Source organism: Truncatella angustata, assembly GCF_020726525.1.
Source record: "Truncatella angustata strain MPI-SDFR-AT-0073 chromosome Unknown BKA67scaffold_1, whole genome shotgun sequence".
NCBI lineage: Eukaryota > Fungi > Ascomycota > Sordariomycetes > Amphisphaeriales > Sporocadaceae > Truncatella > Truncatella angustata.
The window spans coordinates 5,774,143-5,799,511 of record NW_025763381.1 but is presented as its reverse complement, the minus strand read 5'-3'; the positions used below and the strand labels follow the sequence as shown (position 1 = coordinate 5,799,511).

Sequence of the window (25,369 nt, the reverse complement as noted above, 5' to 3'; positions counted from 1 at the left end):
GACCTCGTGTTGCGTGAAAAGCAATAAGCACTTCGCACGCTGAGCTGCCCACACCTCAGACTTATTTTGAGTGGCTCAACAAGTTTACAAAATATGCATTGATGTCGGAAATATCCGGGATAAGAGACCGAAAATCCAGCCAGCTTATCATTATATACCCAACAGATTAAGCTGATGCAGTCCTTCAGTACTATTCAGAGATAAAGCTCCATTTTTGTCGAGCTGAATATCTTGCCTGTGTCACCTCCGCTTTCAGTATGCGTCTTCAACCATTTTAAGTTTCTCTGACATCACAATACGTCGCTGGCGTAAGGCTAGAGAAGAAGAGATAAGCAATGGTTCCGAGATAGCAAATGCAGAAGAATAATACCATCTGTATTACTGACCAAAGCCGCCCGGACCTAGAGCCATGGTTGTGTTTATACGACGATGAGGCCATACGCTTCTCTCCCCCATGAGTTCCGATCTCTTTTGAGGGTCTGTGGCACTCCAATGTGTCATGTTGCCTTCCAGGTGAGTTTATGTAAACGTTTGCACCATGAAGCTCCGTTGGGCATGGCACATCTCCTCGTGGCAAGAACCGCTCCCATTATCGTCATCAACCTGCACGATCTGTGGAATATGTCTGTTTAGGCAATCGAGTGGCTATGGGGTCCATACAAGCATAGCAAAGTCCATGACAAAGAGTCGAAAGAACTAATCTGGAAAATATCACTTCACAGAGGCACATTTGATCACTCACATTGATTTTACCTTGGCCAACAGGCGGATGCGTAAGCTTTGGGGCCGCAAGACCCTCACGAGTACAGGCTTTTGTATTTAAATACTCTGCATGATCCCAAAACATGTAACTATAGCCTCAGGATCTGGCCTGGGCGGCCAGGAAGCTTATCCATGGGCCGTCGCGGTCCTGTTACAGAATTGAAAGAAGAAATTTCGTCATGTATTTTGAGGTACACTCGCCTGATAAATACTCAAGATCGGTGGCGCTTCAAAGTTTTTGGTGCAGACACATTAGACGCTCAAAACTACCGAACAAACATTGAGAGCAACCTCTGCAGTCCGGCGAAGGAGAAATTTTTCTTATAGAGAGATGGGAAAGTCAACAACGTTTGAGATTGGCAGCCTGATTTTTGCTTCCATGTGCAACTGTTTTGTTTTTGTCCATTCTGATATTACTTTGAGTTGCAGCCAGAAGCTTGGAACAGACCGCCTACAGTACTATGCCCTGGCGTCACTGCTCATAAGTGCCCAGTTCGACCATGCTTTAGTTTACTGGAATGCCGCTGTGTTAACAAGATTGGACTCTAGTACCTCTCAGAGTTAGGCACGCCTGTCTAGATTGATGGAAGCCAAGTTACAGATGTGCACTGGTAAAATGTGCGAGAATGGCAGGCATAAATGAGAAAACAAGAACGGCTCATACCACCAGTCCTTTACTTAACTGACCCAGGATGATTTCTTTGACACCCAGAGAATAGTACTGCCCAGTCCTGTGATACCATAACGAAGCCTGTCCCAACGCCAATCGCCAGCCCAATGCAGATAGGGTATCATCCGGTAACTTTGTAACCGCCCAATGCTTTAAACCAAGAAGTGCATTATACAAGTGTGAAGTCCCAAGGCTTGAATGCTTCTTTGAACCGCTCCGCATCAATGGTCTCCTCCTCGACTGATTGACCAATAGCACGCCAGTCACTTCGGTCTTCAAGTTGCAACAACTTTGCCAATACTTTGCGTGGATACTGAAGATCAAACCGGAAGCCCTCGTCGATGGACATCACGAGTTCCTTACCCTGTATGGTCGCATTACCATCGTCAGACCAAAGCCAAATGCGAAGGAAATCGCCTTCCTCGTCCATGCCAGAACCCAGGTTGCGCTCTTTGAAAGAGGGATACTTCAGATTCTCAGCTTCAACCTTAAAGGCAGCCTCAACAAGACCTCTCCGAAGCAATTCAAATGGGACTGGGACGAACTGCCAATGCATATGAATGTTACGATTGCGGTTGATTTCCCAAGTGAGTGCGCCAAGTTTGTGGTTGGACTTTTTGCTGACCATGGCTTGCAGCGCCTCACGAAACCGCAACATTTCTGTGTAGGTCGCTAGGCCATCACCACCAGGAATCGCTCGTATAGTAGGTTCGTGCGAGAGTGGGATGATGATTTGATGGCCAGGAAAAGGAACACCGGATGCAGAGAAGGTGTCGGAACTGGGTAGAGGACCCTTGGCGGAGGCAACGTAGGCATGTTCTCCAATAGAACAGACCATGTGTGTTGCAAGTTCTGGATTACTAAGACAGAAGAAGCACTGTGCCGGTCCCGGCGGAGGAGAGCGCTGCTGGCGGCCTCTGCGAGACCGTCGCTCACGGTGACCATTGCTGAAGCGTTCGTAATGCTCAGAAGAACCTCCATCCGCCTGTCTCTTTGTACCTCTGGACTGCACGAAAGGTGACAGAGTGCTTCCAAGAGGAAGCGTAGATGCGCTGTCTCCCGCCTGCAATGTGAAAGCATACATAGCCTTGGCCTTTGCAGCATTACCAAAGGGGGCCATTGAGATGAACCGTGTGATTGGTCGGTCAGTATTGTCTTCCGCGTCGGGATAGAAGAAAGGCTCCCTCTCCCAGAAGAAGTCAGTAGGAGAAAACGAGAAGTGATAGCGAGGCTTGATTGCACTGCACAAATCCGCAATCTCCTGAGTGCTAGTGACTGCAGCCTGACTTTCAGGGGCGAGAGGGACTTGTGATTTTGACCAGACACCTGCAGGCCAGATCGATGTCAGAAGTATGTCAGCCTTGTTCGCACCTCTAAGCGATTTAGCATCGCTTTCTGTGTGGAAAGGAAGGTGCTGCTCCTTTGATTGTCCGCCCACAATACTTCGATCCAGGGCGCCGCCAAGAGTGACGATTCGAATGCCATCAGAGGTCTTGTTGATACTGCGCTTGCCGAGATAATGTAGGTTCTCGCAGATCTGTGCTTTACGTTAGTCACGCGGTCCTTGACCAGCAATGTGCTTATGGACTCACATCTTCGTCCTTTTCAATGCGTTCAATAACCTGAGCTGGCAGGGGCCCAGTGCCAACGGTGAAGTAGGTGGTGAGAGGTACTTTGATCTCCCCGTTAAGTAGACGCGTGACCAGAGCTCCATCGTCTCCAGAGCCGAACAAATCGCCTGTGACAAGGGCAAATGAGAAGTTGTTCTTGGCGTGTAAAGTGGCAAGCTTCTGGAAAGCTGGTTCGAGCTTGCCATTGAGGCTCCCGAGAACAATGCTAGAGAGGTTTAGTGCATGGGGGCAAGGAAGGAACGTCTGGTGTATGACTTACACTTTGGCCGCCATTGTGTCTCAACTGTGAGTATGCTCGCACATGCAATGTAGCGAATGACTTGGTGTGCTAGGGATGAGGTTTTGTAGGAGATGCAGGACCAAGTACTTTCAATCCGACGAGGCGCGATTGGTCAAAATGAATGAAGCTTTTAAGCTAGCCCAGGCTAGGGGAGACCAGTGATGGTGGTACTCAATGAGCTTCCGATCTGTGCTTCGTGGATTTGTGGGGCCCACGGACAAACTGAGCGCTGGACGCTAGGACTTCAGTGGTTAGCGCGTTCAGATAAGATGAAAAGGTCAAATCGATAGACGCTTATCGCTCTTTCCCAGAAAAAAGTTCAGGTCGCCGTTCACTTGTTCCATGGTGGGGAATAATGTCACTTGCTTAAGTTCAACTTCACATTCTTGTTCTTGCCCGCGCATACAACAACGAAGGCGCTGCACTTCATATTTTGCAGCCCCGTAACTCTCCACAAGATGCCTGCGACATCATCGGGTCGCATCGTCAAGTCCCGAAAGGGTAAGACGGGCACTCCACACCAGAAGAACCACCGCTGGGAGTCTTTCACTGTGAAGATCTCCAAGCTTCATTCCCTCGACCCTCTGCGCAGAGTACGTCGACATGATCTCGATGCCGAGGACTTTGAGTCGACGACCTCATATTTCAGGAATGGCCTCGACAAATGGGCCGATATGGATGTCTCCAGAGAGTTCATCTCTTTCAAGAGGGAGGTAAACCCCCTTTGCGAGAGCTTGCCCCAAATCATCCACTTCGAGGGCAAGATTATGGACTTGCTTGAGAAGTACATATCCGCCCAATCCAGAGAGTCGCTCGAGTCACTTTTAGATCTGTTGACTGCATTTGCCCACGATCTCGGAACTCGATTTGAGAAGCATTACCCGCGAGCCTTGGCACTCATCACGCAAATAGTCAGCAGAAAGCACGAGGCCGATGTCATCGAATGGACATTTGCCTGTCTGGCCTTCCTATTCAAGTACCTGTCGAGACTCTTGGTCACAGATATCCGCCCGACCTACGATGCCGTCGCACCGTTGCTCGGAAAGGCGCGCAATCCCCAATACATAGCACGATTCGCTGCCGAAGCCATGAGTTTCCTCATTAAGAAAGCTGCCGCCCCCTCATACCGAGAGAAGTCGCTTCCACTGATCGTCGAACATGCTCGCAACGACCTGAAGAACACCCGTGGTGATAAGCAATACGAGTTGTATTACCATGGCCTCATGACCATGTTTGCTGAGGCTATGAAAGGCCAAGGCAACGGGGTACACACTACTGCACCGGCTTTAGTCAAGGCCCTGATCGGGTCAGTACCCGAAGAAGAGAGTTGTTCGGAAGAACCCGAAACCTGGGCCGACGTTGTCTGTGGTACAGTGATCAGCATTATCCATCATACTACATCTGAGACCTTTGAGCCAATTGCGCAAGCCATCTATGACAGCCACGATGGCGCGCAAGGCTTGCATAACGTTTTGTTTTTGCGCCTCTTGGGTATCATAGCTGGCGTTCGGAAGGGCACCCGAATCACAGATTGGTCCACGTTACTCGATTTCCAACGCCAATGTCTTGCTGGTCTACTTGTAGATAAGTCCGCCCTCACAGTCCTCGAGCCATCCGCCATCTGGGATTACATCATCGTGAATATTGCTATAGTCTGGCAATATGCTTCGTTCGACGCTGTCACGCCCCATATTGCAGACTTAATGAAGACATTGGCAACGGAGCCTTTGAAGGGGTGGTTCATACCGTTTTGCTCCTACTTTTCCGAGTTGGATGCCAATAAGTTTCGAAGTCTGTTCCAAAACCACTTTCAAAAGTAAGAACATCCACGAATTCCGAACCTTCCTCTATTTCAGGCTAATATCTTTAGATTCATTGGTTCCCATTGGGCCGAGGATAGTAATCAGGACATGCTCTACATACTTCTGCCTAGGATGGTTCAGTCTCAAGCACTTCCTTCTCTGGACGACAGCAAACCTTTCTCCCTACCCCAGGCCTGGCAAGAGGAGATTATCAAGACATTTGGACGATTGGAGGACACACCTTTCCCAGAAGCTGGGCCCCAGGGGTGCGACGAAAGCCCTGCTATCCGGAGAAATACATGTTTACCAAAATACGCTGCGATCCTGCACCTATTAGAGTATGCCAGTGTTGATACAAAGACGACGGAGTTCATTTCGGACAGGCTTTCCACCAAATTGAAGCTCGCTCTTCGACCTTCCGATTTTCTCGGAAACGAAGAAGCGCGATTCATCGTCAGTCAGGGATTTGCCTCTTACATACGGCTGAGCAAAGCTGTGGGAAAGTTCGACGAATCTCTTGGTCCGCTGCTCCGGGCGGCTGCACCTCGTTATTCAACCTTGACCGGCTATCTTGAGGCAATGCTCACCTACGAGGCGCAAGCTGGATCGTCGCCTCAGGGAGATGACAGTGAAAGCCCCGAAAAAGAGCAGAGTCCTCTTCTCAAAAGTCTTATTGGAAATCTTGCATCGCAATCATCTGAACTTCGTACCGCTTCTTTGAAACTACTCAGCAGCATGAAATCGGCACCGGACCAACTAGATGCCTTGTCCATTATGTTACATACCCAACAAATGCCTTTGGATCTACAGAACGCTCGCGCTATTTCAGTATATCTTCGAAAACTCGGAGCTATCTACGCCCGGCTTCATGAGGATTCTTGGCTTCGGCAAGCTGTTCCTGCTTATCTTTTCGGAATGCTGACAGTCAAGCTCCTGCCGGTTTGGGAGACTGCAGTCGAGGCTTTGAAACAAGTCAGCCAATCGTCCAGTGGAGAAGAAGCCGTATGCGACCGTGCCTTTACATGGCTCGAGTCATCATCAAAACGATGGGACGGATCTGGACAACAGGCAACTGGGCCTCCACGTCGATTTGCCACCGATTTCGAATGCCTCAATCTTAACCAGCTGCGCAAAAAGGCTGATGATTCTAAGCGGGCCAGCATAGAGGCATCCGACGTCTTGCTGCATGAGTTTGAGGAGAGCCAGGAGCTTGCCGAGGAAAACCCGGCGAACGCACGTTCGCAAGCTCTGAAGGTCTTCTCAGCAGCCCCGAACCTAGTGGAAAAGCGATCGCGCAAACTGGTTCCCATTTTCTTATCATGGGCATCAGATACTGACGACCAAGCTGATAATTTTGAGGAGGAGCAGGCTTCTAGTACTGGCGAGTTTTGGTCTCTGACAGATAGAAAGGCCCTTTTGGGCGTCTTTGCACAATTCGTGAACCCTAAGGTTCTCTTTCAAAGCCAGCAGGTCTACGATGCACTACTGAAGCAGCTAGCAAATGGTGATATCGAAGTACAGAAAGCAGCGTTGAAGGCTATTTTGGCGTGGAAGCAAGAGGGATTGAAGCCATACCGAGAGAGTCTTGACTTCTTGCTTGACGAAGCCAGGTTCAAGAACGAACTTACTGTTCTCTTCCAAGGTGATAACCAGATCCAGCCCAAACATCATGACGAGGCTATGCCAGTGCTCCTTCGCCTGCTTTATGGTCGGACAATCTCGAAGAAGGGCGCGTCTAGTGGCCGAGGCGGGCTTCATGCTACTCGTCTCGCGGTGCTTCGGAACTTGAGCGTCGAGGATATGGGCGGCTTCTTGGACATCGCATTAGGAGATTTACGTGGCGTTCACGTTGTCGACGCAAACGGCAACCTTCGTGCCGACGTCCTTAACCGGAATGTGCTCACTGTCCGAAAACAAGTGGGTTTCTTGAACATGATTTCATCCATGATCAATGAGCTTGGCACGAGCGTCGCCGACTATACATCAACAATCATTTCTGCTGTACTTTATTGTCTTGTTAATGCTTGCCGCAAACTTGACAAAGCGAAAGACGGCGCAGATGAAGATGATGGTGACACCAACACTTCACTGCTTCGAAACGTTCGAAGCATCGCCCTCAAATGTGTAGTATCGCTTCTGCAAAACGCGCAGATGTTCAACTGGGCGCCCTATTCGGACGTTATCATCAAGGAAGTTGTGGCACCAAGACTAGACAATCTACCAACGGAGAACACCGAGGGTGTCTCGGGAACCATGCAACTGCTCTCCACCCTTTCCTTGATACCTAAGACAGCTCTATTTCTTGGTATCGATGAAAGAATCATAGGCAAACTGACAGACTTATTGTTGATCGCTAAAGCGAAGGATGAGGTCAAGATTTTTGCGCTCAGTATTGTGCGCAACCTAATCAAGCTGGCTGAAGCTCCCGCTGCTGAATCCGAGTTCAACGAACTCATTAAAGAAGAACTCCTCGATTCCAACCTGGAGATGATACTTGGAAAGATCAGCCGGCTCCTGCGATCTCAGGAAAGGACTGACACCGAGCCGGGCAAGGAGCTCGGCAAAGACCTTCTGGCTGCTTGTGTCGAGACCATTGTCGAACTGTCCCCACTTGTTCAACAATCAGGCAATGCCACGGATTTGATCGATATATCCGTTTTCCTTCTGAATCAGCCGCCACGTCGTGTCCACCCCAAGGTAAAGGGTAGCGTTCTTACGATTCTGGAAAACTTCTTGCAACTGGAAAACGTTTCACCTGACAGCGAACTACGAAGTCGCATCTACACGACTATCTCGAGCCTTTACAACTTCTTCAAGGATAAGTCTAGTCGTGAAGCTCTATCCAGGGTACTAGCTGTTTTCGTGTCAAAAGATTCGAATATTTCGGATGAGGTAGCTAGGCTTTGTGCCAAGCTAAATTCTTACGTTGAAGGTCGCATTGACGAGCCCGCATACGATGAACGATTGGATGCCTACAATACCATTCCAAGGTGTCGTTCACAGCACGTGAATGGGAGCCATTACTGCAGAATATGCTCTTTTATATTAAACATGATGAGGAATATGGTATACTATCTACCAATTCAGCTGATGGCATAAACCGATTTGCCGATGCAGCCGCATCGTCTACAGGCAAGGAGAAGGACAAATTTTTTGAAATGCTTCAATCCATGGTACTGCCTGCTATTTTCGCTGGCGCTCGGGAAACATCCGAGACCGTGAGAAGAGAAACAGTTCGAGTGCTCGGTCATTTAGTAACTCGATTACCGTCTTGGTCCCCAATCAGTGACTTGGTACACTTAAACCCACCACCAGACGAGAAGGACACGGACCCCAGTTTTTTCAGTCATATCCTCAGTTCAGCAGCCTCGAGGCAGATAAGAGCACTACAATTGCTGTCCAAGGTCATCAGCCACACGGAGCTGAGCAGTCGAAACTTGGCCCACTTCTTCGTCCCTCTTCTGGAGCACTTTGTCTATGGTCGTGAAGATGGAGAAGACGATCATGGTGTTGGTGCGCAGGCTTCTACTACGATTGCAGATATTTCGATTTCTCTCGAATGGCCGCAATATCGTGCCACTTTGAGCCGATACATTGGTTATATTCAATCCAAGCCCGAGCAACAGAAGCACGTGGTCAGGCTTCTGGGCAAGTTGATTGACAGCCTTGCACTGGCCGCAACTGAGAAATATGAAGATGCTATGGATATCGATGGCCAGGATGAGCAATCATCAAGCAAGAAACATCGCTTAGCAACAACCATGCCAGCAATGGATAAATTCAGCGATGATGTCATCAACAACATCATGCCGCCACTTATGAAGTATATTCACGGAAAAGACGAGACCACTGTGAGCTCGCGCGTGCCTGTTGGTGTGATTATTGTCAGGCTTCTGAAAGTGCTTCCAGCCGAGTTTTTGGAACAAAAACTACCTGGAGTTCTGACTGATATCTGTCACATTCTTCGCAGCAAAGCCTGGGAATCACGAGAAATGGCACGTGATACGTTGGCAAAGATGACCGCGCTCCTTGGTCCAAGTGCTTTTGGATTTGTTCTGGACGAGTTACGAGGTGCGTTAACGAAAGGCTATCAGCTGCACGTCTTGTCATACACTGTGCATGCCATTTTAGTTCGGGTGACCCCCGAATTTCAGCCTGGCGATTTGGATTACTGTCTTGACAAGATTGTGGCTGTGATCATGGATGACATCTTTGGTGCCACTGGTCAAGAGAAGGACGCAGAAGAATACACAAGCCAGATGAAGGAGGTAAAAAGCAGTAAGAGCCAGGACTCGATGGAATTAATTGCCAGAACAGCTTCGATCGGCCAATTACGTCAGCTTGTTCGCCCTCTGCAGGCACTCCTTCTGGAAAAGCTCGACTTGAAAATGGTGCGAAAGATTGACGACTTGCTCAACCGGATATCTAATGGATTGCTTGGCAACGCTGCTGCAGAAAGCCGCGACACCCTGATCTTCTGCTATGAGGTTATCCAAAAGGTGTACGAAAGCGAAAAGCCTCAGGCGGAGCAGAGGCTAGACTTCAAACTTCGTCGCTATTTGGTACAAAAAGGAGCCAAGAAGAGTGGCGAGCGTAGCACGACCAATAAGTACACACACAAGCTCGTTAGATTCGCATTTGACATTCTTCGATCTGTCCTCAAGAAGCACGACAGTTTGCGTAACGCTGGCAATATCTCAGGATTTGTTCCAATCTTCGGAGACGCTATTGTTGGAGGCGAGGAAGAAGTCAAGATAGCCACGTTTAAACTCCTCACAGTTCTTGTCAAGGTCCCGTTCAAGACAGATGATTTCATGAAGCTCTACAAGGTTGCGGCCAAGGATGCGATCAAGAGCATCTCAATTTCGACCACAACGACTAGCGACCTTGCGCAAACGGCCTTGAAGCTTGTCTCAGTTACACTTAGAGATAGGCGAGACGTTCCTGTCAAGGATGCCGCCGTGGATATGCTCCTAGGAAAGCTTAAGGATGATTTGACTGAGCCCCTCTACCGCCACGTCACCTTCAACTTTTTACGTGCCGTTTTGGATCGAAGGGTCGAGACGGCCACGGTTTATGATACTCTTGACTACGTCGGCAGTATTATGATCACCAATGATGACAAGGACACTCGAGACTTGGCACGTGGCGCCTTCTTCCAATTCCTTCGCGATTACCCGCAAAAGAAGAACAGATGGGCTAAGCAGCTTGCTTTCGTTGTGGCAAACCTCAAGTACGAACGCGAAGGCGGTCGTTTGTCCGTTATGGAAGTTATCCATTTGCTTTTGATGAAGTCAGCCCAAGACTTCGTTCAAGAAGTTGCCACCACGTGCTTCATCCCGCTTTTCTTCGTCCTCGCCAATGATGACAACGAAAAGTGCCGACTAGCAGCTGGTGAGCTGCTCAAGGAGATATTCCGTAAAGCTGATAAGGACAGCACGTCCAAATTTCTGAACCTTCTCCGAAACTGGCTTGGACAGGATGGCAATCAGTCCGTTCTCCGCCTCGCTATTCAGACCTTTGGCTTCTACTTCGAAGCCAGAGAGTCCACTCCGAAGGACCAGAAAGACCTCGATACTCTCTTGACTAAGATCAATGAGATACTTGACGACTATGCTACCTTTGCGGATGATTGGGAGCTTATCAATACTGTCGTCGAGGTTGTGCCCTGTCTCATGGATAAACACGAGTCGGTGGTTTTGGCGAATGAACAGCTGTGGCACGCCATTGGAAAGCCACTTGCTTCATCTCACCCGACAGTCAAGTTGGCAAGCATCAAACTGCTCAACAGGTATCTGACCGACTTTTACGAGAACACAAAAAATCCAGAAGAAACTGATGTGCTAGTCGGATCGCACGGTCTCCGCCTTGAGAAGGACGCCATCGAGGCTCTTGTCATGCTCGCCACCAATCTTCTGAGCCCACCTACTATCGCCAGGTGGCGCAAACGCATTGCCAAGCAGGGTTCTTTGGATGCATCTGAAGTCGACGTTAGCAATGAGACGCCAGATGTGGATGAAAACCTCGCAGGCGAAGTGATTCAGACTCTCGCTCGTCTCGGTAAATTTTTGGACCCAAAGCCATCAGCTTCTGACAAAACAGACGAGGTTGGCAATGGAAATGCAGACAACAAAGAAGAAGACGATGATGAATGGAGTGGTGTCGATGATGAGACCCCCAAAGCCGCCCCCATCACTCTACACACTCTTCTTAACTTCCTTTCCGACATCCTTGTCATCGAAACACGTGCACAAGCGTCTGCGCTCGTTCCCAAGGTTGCATCCATGCAACTGTTGGAACTCTATACCAAGACTCTCCCGTCTGCAACTCACCTTGTTCCATCCCTGAATATTCTCCTCACCCCATTGCACCACCTTACCGATCCGTCAATTCCCATCCCGTACTCCACGGATCCGTCCTATACACCACGAGTCCAGGAACTCCAAGAGAAGGCCCGCGAGCTGATGGAGACATTACAAAAGAAGGTTGGCACGGAACTGTACACACGAGAAGTCCTGGAAGTTAGAGAAGCAGTCAAGAGACGCAGAGAGGGTCGAGCCAGGAAGAGAAAGATCGAGGCAGTAGCGTATCCGGATCGATACGGCCAGTTCAAGAGGGGCAAGCTGGACAAGAAGATCAAGCGCAGGAAGGAGAGAGCGGGAGAGGAGAGGCAACGAAGACACGGTGCGAGGTATTGAGGTGAGCAGACCGACGAAATATAGTTGGTGCGGAAATGGTGAATATACCCCGAGAAGGATGTGGCTTTCTTTTATTTTGCCGTGTGGCATGGATCAGGAGTTCATGGAGCTGAAAAGGGCACTTGGTGTAAATCATTACATAGACTGGCGTCAGTGATATAATTGGATTTAAGTTCGGACGCGTTGACAACTTGATTCATTGCGTTGATTTTTGTTCATTGTGTTATACTCTGAAGATTGGTGTTTAGAGGGTAGATGATACAAGTCTATGTAGTTTGTACGGATTGAGGTGCATGTACATAAGGCCGACTATACCTTTCCATTTATATAGTACATCTTAAACCAAAGCTCTAGGCTCTTGACCAGCGCCGGTAATGAAATGCGCCCCGTAGGAGCAAGAACGTCCTCTATGTCTTCGAAATCAAGTAATCCGACTCGTCTATATCCTCTGACCCATAAATATCGAAGTCCTCCAACTGAACCTTTTGAGGAGGCAGCTTCTTCGCCGACTCAACGCCCTGAGTGATGCGTCTATAAGTCTCCTCGGGCAGTGGTCGCTGTGGCGTCTCCTTCATCACCGCCATGAAATCATCCGGCTTAACGGGCGCATATTGGTCCGTTATCTTCTCCTCAAACTGGATCTTGCGGAACTGAGGATATTTCTTCCTTGGAACATTAACCCGCATCTCAACAGCTTCGGTAGCGCCTTCGGGCCAAGCGTACACTATGCGATTCTGTGGTCGCTTAGGCGCCGTGTTGTGTGATTGATATTTGTACATGCGAGGCGCAAGAGAGGGATCAGGAGCGTCAGATGGGTTGTGATGTATTGTCCTGAACTTCATACCCGTGTTGACAAGCCGAACACGCGAGCCGTCCGGAGACGTGAACTGTTCGGCATCGGGTGCACTACTCTGCTCCATCCCTAAAGCGGTCTTTGGCTTGCCCATACGCGGTCTAAAGCTTTTTGGCCATTTGAAAGCACCACCACCGGGATTGCCTTGCTCGTAACTGACTCGGATCTGCGCGTAGTCGTCGGCATTGACACCCATGAGATTACGGGCTTCAGGATTGCGGAGGTTGGGGCGACCTTGCGAGGGAGATACAAATATCTTGCTGATAAGGGGTTTTGACTGCAGTTGGTCGTCGGCATGGCTAAGCTGCGGTTCTTGCGCATTATAATGCGCGGCGGCAAGTGGGGGGTTGGCGGGATGAATATCAGGATTGTGGGACTCGCGGCCAATCTCCGGGACGACCTTCCCGAAGATACCGACTTCATTAGAGTTTTGGACTGCAGGCTTCTGGTCCGTTAAGACTTGAGGTGTAGGGTTTGCCTTATGAGATACTGGTTTTCTAGAAACAGAATGGGGTCCCGCGGGTGTCGAGCTTGAGCTTGGAATTGGGTTTGGCGTTAAACTAAGTGGTGTGAGTGATTTCTCGCCCATCAACTTCAACTTGGTCATGCGATGCCTAAGCATGGCAAGATGGGCTTCTGGGATCTTACTTGGCGACGAGAATGTCGGGTCCCGACTGGGGGCGAGCTCGGGGTCCGGTGATGCTGTGACGCGCCTGAAGACGGGACGATCGGAGTTCTTGTCCTGAAGCTGTTGGACGGAACGGCGCTGCCATCTGGTGGACCCTCTGGCGCTCGGTTGTGATGCGGCAGGACTCCCCATAGCTCGTCTCAGCTCGGAAAGCTCGTCGTCGTTGATTCTGAACGTGTCCGCGCGGGACTCGGGTCGAGCAACAGAGCCAAAATGGTATTGACGTCGTGTGGAGGGAAGCGTGTTGACAGGCGCTGTGTTGTTTAGCTGAGGCCGAGTACTGGTGCTATTTAATGGTGGCGACGTCGCAGGGGCGGCCGATGGTACTGCGGCCGATGAAGAGACAGCCTCCACTTCCTGGTTTGGTGTTTCTGTCTCTGTCCGTCCTTGAGCGGCGGAGAGGGAGTCGCGACCAGCGCCACGCTGTGTTTGAGTACCATCTTCCCAGAACTCGATGTCTCCATCAACACCAAGGGTTCCGCGCTTGACGAGTTGTCCCTTTTCCTTCATGAGATCTTCAATGGTGAGCTTACGGTCACCGAATATGTTCAAATGGTCGCTGATGATATGTCGGTTTCGACATGATGAGCAGGTGATGAGAACAGATCCCTTATGGTAGCCCTGCTTGGAGATGGTATGCGAGGACCTTGTGCCGCAGGGGACACATGTGAAGGTCAACTCGTAATGCGGTTCCAACTGCTTGCGCGTCTTGGTTGTGCCCTCGCCCTCGCCCTCGGCATCATGATGTTCTACGGTAGGGGGGGAGGCAGGAGCAGGCCTGGGTATCTGGTGGGCATATCGACGGAGAAACTGGGCAGGTTGTAGAGTGCGTGGTAGACGAGGGTATGGTCGCAAGGGATGAGTGGCAAGAAAGGGAGAGGGCGCTCTGGAAGAGCGAAGGATATTATTGAACACAGAGATGGTGCGTTTCGAAGACATCATAAAAACATGCTAGGAGAGGTTGTTGGGTGGCAGCTCAAAGGCATCAATGGCGCTTCATTAAGGAAGCCCCAGCATAAAAGTGTTTGTTCTTAGCGATTCCCCCTACGGCGAAGGCAAAAGGCAAAGGCAAAAGACGAAGACAATGGAAGGGAGAGCGATAAGCGATACGCGATAAGCGATAAGCCGCAACCTGGTCCGATAAGCGATAACGTGGAGAGCGTTCCGTGATAAGAGGCGGCGAGAGAGAGATGCGTCACTGCGCTGGCCTTCACGATAAGTTAATGGCCTCGACTCTCCTATTCTATGCCGGCTACCTTGTACAGATCCGTTCGAGTTTTTTTTTTTTAAATGAAGTGAGGGCGAGGGAGGGGCAATGCCTTGCTTGACGTAGAGTAGTACCTTGCCTGAGATAGTTTGTACTGTACAGTATGGAATGTATACCACAGTGGCCAATTGCCAACAGGCTCGCCCCCCCAAGGCGGCCAAGGCGGCTATTTCTTTGAATTTCGGCGGCCTTGACATTCACAGCCTTGTTACATTCACTGCCTTTGAGCCTGGATTTGTTACATTCTGCTTCACTTCACTTCTGCCTTCCACCTGTTGTGGTGTTTTCCCTTCCGAGTCTGTTAGCAGCAAGTACGAGTAGTTCTCATGATCAATTCATGGCTGAGATACATGTCTTTCTATTCAGACATCGACCCCCACTAACCACTCGACCCTCAATTATCACTCTCACTATATTATACGCCACTCACTTGCCCCTCCGAATCTCGAATCTCGAATCTCGACTCTGAATCTCACGATGGTGTATGCTCTTGCTCCGCTATAGAATAGCTCCAGCTCCGGACCCCCACCCACAATCTGAAATCGAATACCGACACTGCACTGCAAACGCAACAATGATCTCCGGTCGTGGCGGCGCCATGCGCGGAGCTGCTGGTCGTATCAGGCCCCCCAGAAGGGTATGTACAAAAGTGCACCTCACCATCCTCGCCAGTTGCGTTTGCGCATTGCACCCTGCCGTCCAATCCAATCATCACGCTTCTTGGATGAGCTTGACAACTCTGAGGGAGCTCTGCACATCATCAACAACCTTCCTCTTCACCATTTCCTCCCACATCCCACCTCAATCTCGTGAACCCCCGGAGCACACAGCTACCCTTTCTCTTTTGAGCGTCACCTCACTTCGCCTCACGTCGCCCCCTTGTCTTCAACTGCCTCGTCTTGAAGTCACGGCTCGGTTTCGAGCAGAGACTGCTGGCCATCATGGTTGAACACTTTGAGGGGCGCATTATGCCCATAATCGAATTCATTCATAAATCTGACTTTGTATTCCCGCGAAAGCATATAGGTGTCGCCGCCAATGCCAACAGCTCCGGCCATGCCTCCAAAAACGAGGAGTTCGAATTCAACTGGCAAAAGCTCAAGTCAGCAATCCAAGACATTCACCTGAAGAATACTGGCGCCCTCACCTTCGAGCAGCTGTATCGACACGGCTATAAGATTGTACTTCTCAAGTTACCGCTCCGCCTCTACGACAACGTGAAGGCCTTCGAGGAAGAGTGGTTCGACCAGCATGTCATGCCCCCCATCCTCGACGTCATGAGCAGCAACTCGGTCAACACCATCGAGAACACCACAGCTATACAGCGTCGCGCCAATGGTGAGAAGTTCTTAAAGGTCATTAGGGAGTCCTGGGAGCAGCACAACACGGCCATGAACATGATAGCAGATATTCTCATGTATCTAGATCGCGGCTGGTCCCAGGAGCAGAACCGTCCGGGCATCTTCGCTGCTACCATTGGTCTTTTCCGAGACAAGGTTTTGCGACGACATCTTCAAAGCGGTGATGGTACCATTTCCTCCGTCCTCAATGGGACCATCATCGACGCTATCAACATGGAGAGAGAGGGCGATGCCATTGACAAGTCGCTCATCCGAAGCTGCACTGGCATGCTTGAGTCGCTTCATCAAACCGACGAGGAACACGAAGACGAAAAGCTCTATCTCGTCGATTTCGAGCCTGAGTATCTCGAATCCAGTCAGGACTACTACAAGGCGGAGTGCGAAAAGCTTCTGCAGGAGGGCGACGCTTGTGTCTGGTTGCAGTATACCCAGAGACGCCTCGAGGAGGAGGCGGATCGCTGCATCACCACTGTCTCGCCCATGACCAAGGATCGAATCGCTGCTGTTATTGATCACAACCTAATCAAGACTCATCTTGTTGACTTCATGAACCTGGAAGGTAGTGGCTTCCGCGCCATGGTAAACAACGACCGGGCCAACGATCTCACCATTCTTTACCATCTTGTCTGTCGCGTGGATACTAAAAGAGAAGCACTTCGAAAAGCTCTATCAGATCTCGTGGTCGAGTTAGGATATGAAATCGAGAAGGTCTTGCGAAACACTGATTTCTCATTCCCCCAGAAGACTGATGAAGAGCCCGCTGCTGAGGGTGAGGAAAGGGCCAAACCCAAGGCTCTGAACGCTGCAGCACAACAGACCGCTGCTGCTCTCAAGTGGATCTCTGACGTCCTTGACCTCAAGGATCGATTCGATCGCTTGTGGAAGGACTGTTTTGCTGAAGATTTAATTTTGCAGACGGCTCTTACGAAGAGCTATGCCGAGTTCATCAACAGATTCGATCGCAGTGCCGAGTACCTGTCGCTCTTCATTGACGACAACCTCAAACGTGGTTCCAGGGAGAGAACGGACGCGGAAATCGATGCAAACTTGGAACGAGCCAAGGACCTCTTGCGATATATCAGCGACAAGGACAAGTTCGAACTATACTATCAGAAACATCTTGCCAAACGCTTGCTGCAGCAGAAGTCTGAAGTCTCTGAAAAGGAAGAGCACATGCTCAGCCGGATGAAGTTGGAGCTGGGCAATAACTTCACCCAGAAGTTCGAGGGCATGTTCAAGGATTTGCAACTGTCCAAAGTTGAGACCACAAAATTTAGTGACCACCTTAAGAAAGAGGCACTTGAGCGTGGTGCGACTGGCGAAAAGCGCGCCGAGCTATCAGTCAACATTCTTGGTGGCAACAACTGGCCAAAAGAAATCATGGGTCGACAAAACAGCCTGGATGGTCAAGAACGTACAGATATCATCTTCCCACAAGAGATCAAAGCCACCCAAGATAGCTTTGCTACCTTCTATTCTAGCAACCATCAAGGCAGGATGCTCACGTGGGTGGGAAGCGCCGGCAGTGCTGAAATTAGATGCGTTTTCCCCAAGATTCCAGGCAAGACCTCGGGCCCACTTAGCCGTGAGCGTCGATATGAGCTCAGTGTCACCACCTATGGCATGATTGTCTTGATGCTCTTCAACGACCTTCCCGAAGGCGAGTATATCAGTTTTGAAGACGTTCAGGCCCGGACCAACATTCCCCGAGTTGACTTGATCAACGTCCTGACGTCGTTGTCGGTCATGAAAACCACAAAGGTCCTCCTGAAGGAGCCCGCCACCAAGGCTGCTGTGAAGCTGACTGACAAGTTCACTTACAACCGCGAGTTTGTCAGCAAGTCTATCAAGATCAAAATGACTCAAGTCAACGCTGCTAGCAAGGCCGAGAATGATGATGAACGCAAGCAGACCGATGAAAAGGCTACTGAAACTCGCAAGTACATCATCGACGCAGCCATTGTCCGCATCATGAAGTATGTCCTCCTCCTTACGTCCAAAGACTAGAAGAATCTACTGCTAACAAACTCAATAGAGCACGCAAGGAGGCCCCGCATGCCCAGGTCATCACTCAAGTCATCGAGCAGCTATCCCGTCAATTCAAGCCTGACATTAACCTCATTAAGAGTCGTATCGAGGATCTCATCGGTAGGGAGTATCTTGAGCGAGCAGACGTTGTGGATGGAAAACCTGCATACCGCTATTTGGCCTGAAACCGTATATGTACTCCCCTCAGCCGTGATATCCCGCTGTTTACGGACTTTGTTTCTTGGTCCTTTAGGATAAGGCTGGCTTGACGATACCCCTACATCTTTGCACATAATGACGATACGAAAACGACACTTATGAGGCATGGGAAGAGACTATCCGTTCTATCTGTTGGCTCTTTGCATCACTTGCATTTGCATATTCCAATATCGGCGAACAGGCGATAGAGAGGACTGGTTGGTCTCCCATAAGACGAATGCATACAAGAGAACACAAGTTACAGAAGATAGCGTAATGATCATGATCGTGATTTACGATCCTGCAGGAATCAATAGGATTAATAGAGAGCATTCTGCACACAACTTTTTGTTTCCCTGGCAGAGTGGATCGCCCATAGAACATCATTGTCCGGCGTAAAAAGAGGCATTACTCAACCCCTTGAAGCTAGTCAATTCTTGGACTCAGAACTGCTGGGCTGGGTAGATGCCACCAACTCACGATGATGCATAGGAAGAATTCGACCGGCCATAAATTTTATAGGAAACTACGTACAAACTGACAAATAAACGTTGGTCAAGTCGTAAGAGATCAAGCAGAGAATGAACAGTCCACTACGACTCTCAACTGGGGTGCTCCGTACTCAACTCATGCGCATAGCTCAAGCCTCTCGCCACAAACCTTCTGGAGGAAACCACAGGCAGCCAAGAACCCGAGAACGCCAGCCCAGTTTTAAGCCATGTTTATTTCCGTGCTAATCCCCTCGAGTCCCTCAAGTCCAGCACTGGCCGGAGCCAGGACCTGGCTGGCACTGAACCCGGCCGTCATTGCAACTGAGATACAAGAAGCTACTGTCAGCTACTCTATCTGGAATTATATATGGGCGCCAGTTCGCATCTTCGCCTTCGTGGAACTGAGCTTGAAGTCAACTTACCTATAGCAGCCGTACCCCTTGGAGCACTGACACTGTCCGATGACGCAGTCGGAGTGGGGAGGGAAGTTCTCGCCACATCGTGCATGGAGAGTCCGGGATTGAAGGGTGTCCTAAGGATGAGGGTAAAGTGTCAAAACTCAACACGGAATGATGGAGAGAAGAGGAGGCAAAGAGCCGTTACCTTGGATAGGTCCACGTAAGTAAATTCAGAGTCCTCCATGGTTTCCACAGCGTCATCGGCGGGGAAAGCTGAGACACCTGCGGCGGCCATGAGGAAGATGGCAAGATTTATGAGCACCTTCATTTTGTAGAAGGAAATTCGTCGTCTGTTGGGAGGCCAGTTGTGCTTTGATTTCCAATTCCTGCGAGGAGCAGATGAAGCTAATGTTTGAATGACTGATTACAGAGAGAGAAATACTGGGAGGACAGCCCTTTATATATTCATCACCGCCGCATTTTCGGACCTAGTTCGCGGCGTATGATTTTCTCTCCGTGCTTTTCTGTTGCAGTTCCGTCGCATCAATTGACGACCATGCGATTTCTGCATTGTGACGTGTACGTAGGTACAAGGGTGCATTGGTTATGTGTGTACGCAAGGCAAGTAGGATCCGTATAAGAAGCATACGTGTAGACATCAACACTACATAGGTGTACAATTGAGGTAGGATGTGGCCAGCAAACTTGCTGACTGGACGGTATGACAGTTCTAGGATTAATACATCATCATCTACGTTAGGTTCATCACAACAAAATCCCTAAGTCGAAACAATCCAGATAAGGACCATTTATAATACTGTCGTGATGCAATATAGCATTTTAAGATCTAGTGAACTCGTTGGAATGACTATATCTAGTCACTTATAATGAAGTTGCAACATTTAATATCGTGAAAGCGGCACACAATATACACAGACATCTCGACGATCAGCTAAATATAAGCTATTAAAATCATAGCTCTCGAAGACATGAGCATTGGACGCAGGTAAGAGACTCCTGCCGGGCCAGGAAAGAGACACACTCAACCACCAATGATAGGCCGGGCAGTATGTTTCACCGGCTGCCGCTGACCACATATTCCTTTTTAGATATCGATCCTCCTTGATGCCACACGTTATTCTTTTCTCGCAGCCTGGGAGCAGTCACAATCGGGTTTGATAGAGCCAATACCTGTGTTAGTCAGCCTGCGATCAAAACTCATCGGAAACTAAATACATCTCAACCACGTGAACACTACCGACACTCAACTACTGGAAATATTCACCAAGGTTCAGATTGACCTAAACGCTCTAGAGGCGATAATTAATATGTCAGCAATATTGCAGATCACCGAATGGAGCTTTGGATTTGTGGCGGGACCATATAATTCGTACGCCCATTACACGTAGATCCTGACTGTGCGTACCGATGTCCTTCTGCCATTCTAATTCAGTTGAATGATACCATTTCTGGGTTTATGGTAGGACATGTCATGTTCCACAGGTTTGCCGACAATGCAAGGAGTGCTACTCACCGGAAGTCAAGTATGGAGGCCTGCTCGTGCCGAAAGTCCCTCTATTGTGAAACGCATACTACTTATGGATCAGTACTAGTAAATTTGCTATTTGGCATTTCAGAAAGCTAAAAGTGTAACTTGAAAATTTCTAGCGAGTACCTATCGATCCAGGGCTCGCGGCCACTAGTAACGCTCTTCCCATTGTTGAAGTGTTTGGTGGCTTTCGTTTCATCCGCTCCAGCCACGGCTGAATCACGAAGTCGAGTGCCGCTCACGTCCATTGATGGATTGTGTTAGGTAATACCTGAATCAACTGATTGTTGTAGGTAAGCGGCTTATATACACGAAAAAAGACGTCGTCGAAATCAGGTGGATCAGGATGCCTTTGCTTTAGCTATGGAGTTTGGCTTAAGCCTTATAGCCAACCAGGTGCTAGGTTAGACACATAACGTGGTGCGCTACCGTCGACGTGTCTCGGATCATTTGTAAACTTCTGGGTAGAAACATTCGCATATGACAGGAAAGAACGCATATGCATTCTACCATAGCTTGAGAGACTGAAAGAACTTCTTTCGTTCAGTAGGCATAGCCCACCACCACATACTGTAACTCAGACCTTGCGTCAGCTGGTGAGGTGCTGAGGTTGATGGGGAATTCAGGCACGAGCGCCGGCAGTTGAGCCTGTCCCGCTGCCCATCTTTTGCATTATGACAAGGACCCACCCAATCCCTTTCAGACGTCCCCAGCAATCAAACCTTATTTACTTATACGTTACAGCAGAAGCTCTACACTGCCTTGTAAAGCGACAAAGACACGCTTAGCGACGTCACGAGCAGTGCTGCCATTCACAGTGTCCTCACAACATTCGTCCTAACCTTCGCTCTTCTAGATTAGTGAGTTTGAGGTATCGAGGTCTACTGCTTGGCCACTTGGCAGGGGTCAAGTTTCCCGCCGTGCAGGGATTCTCCGTCCTCTCCGAAGCCGTTTCTACTCAATTTATTCTTCGGACCATAGTCCTCCATCATCTTAATAGTTGCGCGAGAGCCGATCGCATTGTCGTCGCTTGCGAAATTCTGGCCGGATACTTCGGGAACGCTCCCAGTTGCTACCAAGATGGTAGAGATATAAGAAGTAAAGGTAACACTAGGTTCTTAGTTTAGGGCTTCTTTCAAGTGAAATCGACCACAGTCTTTGAACACACTCATTTGCCATGTTCTCCCACGTTCTCTATGCTGGTCTGCTGGCCTCCTTCGCCTCAGCGCGCCCCTCTGTCAGGACTGCACAAATCCAATGTCCGCTCGTGCTTTCTGGGCAAGTGCCAGCGACAAGTCAGTTGACCGACTTCGACTCCTCAGCGACAAGTATCTTCAACCCTGACTATGTCCGAGCAAGCGCAGTTCCATGGTCCGAAATACTACTGTTTCCTAATGTGACCAACTCGCGCTTCGATAACTCGAGCTACAAATCCGTCGAGGTCACCGTCAACGAGAATTCCATCTTTCAGACCCAAAACGGCTTCCGCCGTGCTGGTCTGCAGTTGGTCGGTGACACGAACGACGCTGGTGTTGGCAACACGGGTGTAAAGACACTACACTGGAGTGTGAAGCAAGACCCAACCAGGACGCTGAACCTGACTCATGAGTATTTGGTACGAATTTCTGGAATGTTAACACCGCGACTTTGCTGACCCCACGTGAAGAACGTATGGCACGAGCGATCTGATTACAATGGCAATCACTTCAACTTCGAGACTGGTACCCTAATCGACCAGCCCAGCTATGATAAGAACACATTCAAGATCACAAACCGCCAAAGCCAAGTGGTTTGGTCTACGCCTATCGACAATAGCGCATGGCAGAACTTTGCAGTGACACTGGACTTTGACAAAAAGTGAGTTTTTCCTTTTCAGTATTTTGCCTGTTGGGGGCTACGTGGCTCATTTCATTATAGCACCTTGCAAGTCTATTACTCCAAAGGCAACGGCCCTTTGGCAGCTGTCACCACAGCCTTGTCTAACGACAATTCTGGCTATGGACAATACCAGATTGGTATTCTTAAGAAGCCTACAGGCACCTCTGATGTCGTTAATTCTGGATATCAAGAGTCGCCTATCGACGAAGGACAGATTTATGGCGGCATTTTCCTCGAAGACAGCGCTGCTGGTTGCATTTCTCTGTAATTATATGATGTATCAATAGCAACGATCAAGGCCGCCAGTCTACTATTCAAGCATATACCTATTGGGTCTTTTTTTCTGTCTGCATATGTACCTTTACGACGAACTTTGTCAAGTAAGCTAGGTTAGTGTGTTTACCTTAAAAGCCACGCTCTTGGTGGGCTGATCTCACTCTTTCTGCCACAAATTAGTTGGCATCTCTCATCTTGGAGAAGTCAATATTCATCGTTTTCCTCAGCAATCTACCAGAACCGGAGGAACCGTTTTGCACAGCTGGTTGCGGCGCTTTGGGCATATTCGCCCCAGCGGCATAATTGGTAATAGATCTGCGCTGTAGAGCAGAGACTGGAGCAGAGGACTGCGCCTGTTGACTCGGTAGCAGTTGCCGGTCGTTCCTGGCGGTAGGCGCACTCTGGACAACATACGTTGTCTTAGGCAAGATGTCTAATATCTCGTATGACTGGGTAGCTATACCACTCATGTAAGCCATCTGACCCGTCGGTTGCTGCCACTGTGGCCACTCAAGGAACGTCTCCCGAGTCTGTGAACTTCTGGCAGACGAATTTTCCATGAAGAGGGAATCGCTCCGCTGCACGCGATTTTCGAATGAGGGTGGCGTCTCGGCTCTCTTGGGAGGAATGATTACCTGGTCGTCAAAACCGAAGTCTAGATTGGCAAGGCCGCTGTCCGTTCTGTGTAAAGGCGGCGGTACATTTCTACGAACAGGCCGGCTAACGTCACCGAGAAAGCTCTGGCGCTTCTGCGTCAAGTTTCTCACAAACAGCTCATTGGATTCCTGCTCCCTGAGCGTCACACTACTGCGCACGGGCTGGGAAGCTGTTGGGGCTTTGGGCTCTGCAGACGGAATGTACGCAGAGACTCTCCTGACACCTCTTTGAGGCCCACCACCAGCAGCGATCCTTTGGCCGAATGATGTGGTCTCACATGCGGTTTTCACCGGTGACGTAGGCACATTCGGCTCTGCGTTTCTGCTCGAAAATACTATGTCCTGCTGAGGAACAGGATCGGAACTGATGACTTTAAAATCTGATAGGCCAGCAGCCTGCTTGAAGTGGTATTTCCCACGGTGGAAATCATTGGACAGCCTCTCCAGCCGCGCGAGCATCGATTTCCCCCCAGGCGATGGATTGAGCGATCCACGTGCCGGACTGGGAGACCTTGAGCGGGAAACACTCGTTGCAGAGCTCCGCGTAGACAGCCTAGTCCCCTCCTCCCTGCGTAGCGATGAGCCAAAAGACTCGGTAGGCGATACACTTACAGTGCTTGGGGAAGCAGCCGACAGCGGTGTTGGACTCCTAGCCATGGAATTGACCGTAAAAGAGCTTCGAGACTGCTGAGAGGGGGGAATTGCAACTGATAACGGACGGAAGCTGCGTTCCGGCTCCGACTCCCGCACACTGGCAGGATCTATCATCTCAAAGTCGATTCCATGAGCCTTCACATGGTGCATGTTGTCGGGAGTAACGCCAAGGTCTCGCGGAATATGCGAGAAAGCCGCGGCAAATTTGGCAGAGCAGACGCTGCGCAAGTCGCCGTCCTCGATACAACCAACCGCCTTGGCAGTAATACTCTCGCTCCTCTCTCGCCTGATATCTCGGCTCGTAGCCATCTTGTGCCTATCCGTATAGGTTTCCGAGGTGATAGTCGCCGTGGAAAACCTGCAACTGTCGAGACCCGATTCGGGCTCTTTGGGCATAGGAGGCATGGGCCGCAGTATTTCATTCTGCGTCATGACAAGGCGCGACCCTCTGTAAGTCGCCCTTATCGAATCCGGCTTTCCAGGGAACTTGCGGCTATTGCCTCTCAGGGCCATGGACAGACGCTTCTGCGCCGTGCTCCCGCTGGGGATAGCTGCCTCGCTCTTTGCCCGCATATGAGGTGGCATCAGTATCCCCGGGTGTGACAACGGTGGGCGGAATGCCTTCTCGCCACTGACCGAACCCCCCGCTTGACCGCGCTGCTGAGAGAGCGCATGGTTGCGTGCTCTCGAGCGGCTGGTCTTGGATCCTGTACTTCGTGTCGATCGGCCCGAGTCGCTCAGCGCCAGCGAGTCGCGCCGCGAGCGCCGCCCGGTCTCGGGCTCACCCGGTGGCGGTGCGTGTGGTGTGCGCGGATCCGCGATCTGCGTTACCACCGCATCGCATGTGTTCATACTCTCGAAGCTGGGCGTTCCATAAAGTGTACGTAGCTCGCCAGCCATCACCGTCATGGGCGAATCAGCGCGGAAGGGAGGTATGTTGGCGGCGTTCATTCCAGCTAGGTGGCCCAGAGCTGCTACCCTGTTGAGAGATTGGGAAAGACGCCGGCGGTCGGCAGAGGAAGATATAGATGTTACCGATAAAGGCATTGTGTTGAAAGATATTCGTACGTACGAGACGAAAATTGGAGATTGGAGGAATAAGTGAGGGCGATGAATATCAACTGATTTTGGACACAAGTGACGGCGATCACAGAAGATACCAGCCTTTCTGTGGTGTTGAAACCTAAAGTTAGGGAATGCTACTGGGTTAGAGTCTATGTATAGAGGAA

General features: G+C 50.0%; 7 protein-coding genes across 7 annotated transcripts; 3 read left to right on the top strand and 4 right to left on the bottom strand.

Moving 5' to 3' along the window:
- Positions 1-1,601: 1,601 nt before the first annotated feature.
- Positions 1,602-3,336, bottom strand: BKA67DRAFT_589981 (CwfJ C-terminus 1-domain-containing protein-like protein; the record flags this gene model as incomplete). Its single annotated transcript, XM_046104536.1, has 3 exons — positions 1,602-2,969; positions 3,025-3,268; positions 3,323-3,336. The coding sequence occupies 3 exons, from the start codon at positions 3,334-3,336 to the stop codon at positions 1,602-1,604; spliced, it is 1,626 nt and encodes a 541-aa protein (XP_045964778.1).
- Positions 3,337-3,668: 332 nt separating this feature from the next.
- BKA67DRAFT_687015 (armadillo-type protein) lies at positions 3,669-11,843 on the top strand (the record flags this gene model as incomplete). The annotated part of the gene is made up of 3 exons (XM_046109040.1): positions 3,669-5,159; positions 5,214-8,151; positions 8,205-11,843. Exons 1-3 carry the CDS (start codon positions 3,802-3,804, stop codon positions 11,841-11,843), a joined length of 7,935 nt encoding a protein of 2,644 aa, XP_045964777.1. The 5' UTR covers positions 3,669-3,801.
- Positions 11,844-12,046: 203 nt separating this feature from the next.
- Positions 12,047-13,573, bottom strand: BKA67DRAFT_61087 (uncharacterized protein). The gene is made up of 2 exons (XM_046105391.1): positions 13,345-13,573; positions 12,047-13,256 (listed from the first exon to the last, which is right to left on the bottom strand). The coding sequence occupies exons 1-2, from the start codon at positions 13,467-13,469 to the stop codon at positions 12,251-12,253; spliced, it is 1,131 nt and encodes a 376-aa protein (XP_045964776.1). The 5' UTR covers positions 13,470-13,573; the 3' UTR covers positions 12,047-12,250.
- A 291-nt stretch (positions 13,574-13,864) lies between these two features.
- Positions 13,865-14,056, bottom strand: BKA67DRAFT_487084 (DNL zinc finger-domain-containing protein; the record flags this gene model as incomplete). Its single annotated transcript, XM_046096929.1, has 1 exon — positions 13,865-14,056. A coding segment is annotated over one exon (192 nt), but the record flags the coding sequence as incomplete, so codon positions are not given.
- Positions 14,057-15,619: 1,563 nt separating this feature from the next.
- On the top strand, positions 15,620-18,225 carry BKA67DRAFT_510657 (cullin-3; the record flags this gene model as incomplete). The annotated part of the gene is made up of 2 exons (XM_046097341.1): positions 15,620-17,988; positions 18,048-18,225. 2 exons carry the CDS (start codon positions 15,620-15,622, stop codon positions 18,223-18,225), a joined length of 2,547 nt encoding a protein of 848 aa, XP_045964774.1.
- A 3,628-nt stretch (positions 18,226-21,853) lies between these two features.
- Positions 21,854-22,822, top strand: BKA67DRAFT_653809 (uncharacterized protein; the record flags this gene model as incomplete). Its single annotated transcript, XM_046106446.1, has 3 exons — positions 21,854-22,291; positions 22,343-22,533; positions 22,594-22,822. 3 exons carry the CDS (start codon positions 21,854-21,856, stop codon positions 22,820-22,822), a joined length of 858 nt encoding a protein of 285 aa, XP_045964773.1.
- Positions 22,820-25,279, bottom strand: BKA67DRAFT_60939 (uncharacterized protein). The gene has a single exon (XM_046105379.1). It carries the CDS (start codon positions 25,185-25,187, stop codon positions 23,007-23,009), a length of 2,181 nt encoding a protein of 726 aa, XP_045964772.1. The 5' UTR covers positions 25,188-25,279; the 3' UTR covers positions 22,820-23,006.
- Between the last annotated feature and the right edge of the window lie 90 nt (positions 25,280-25,369).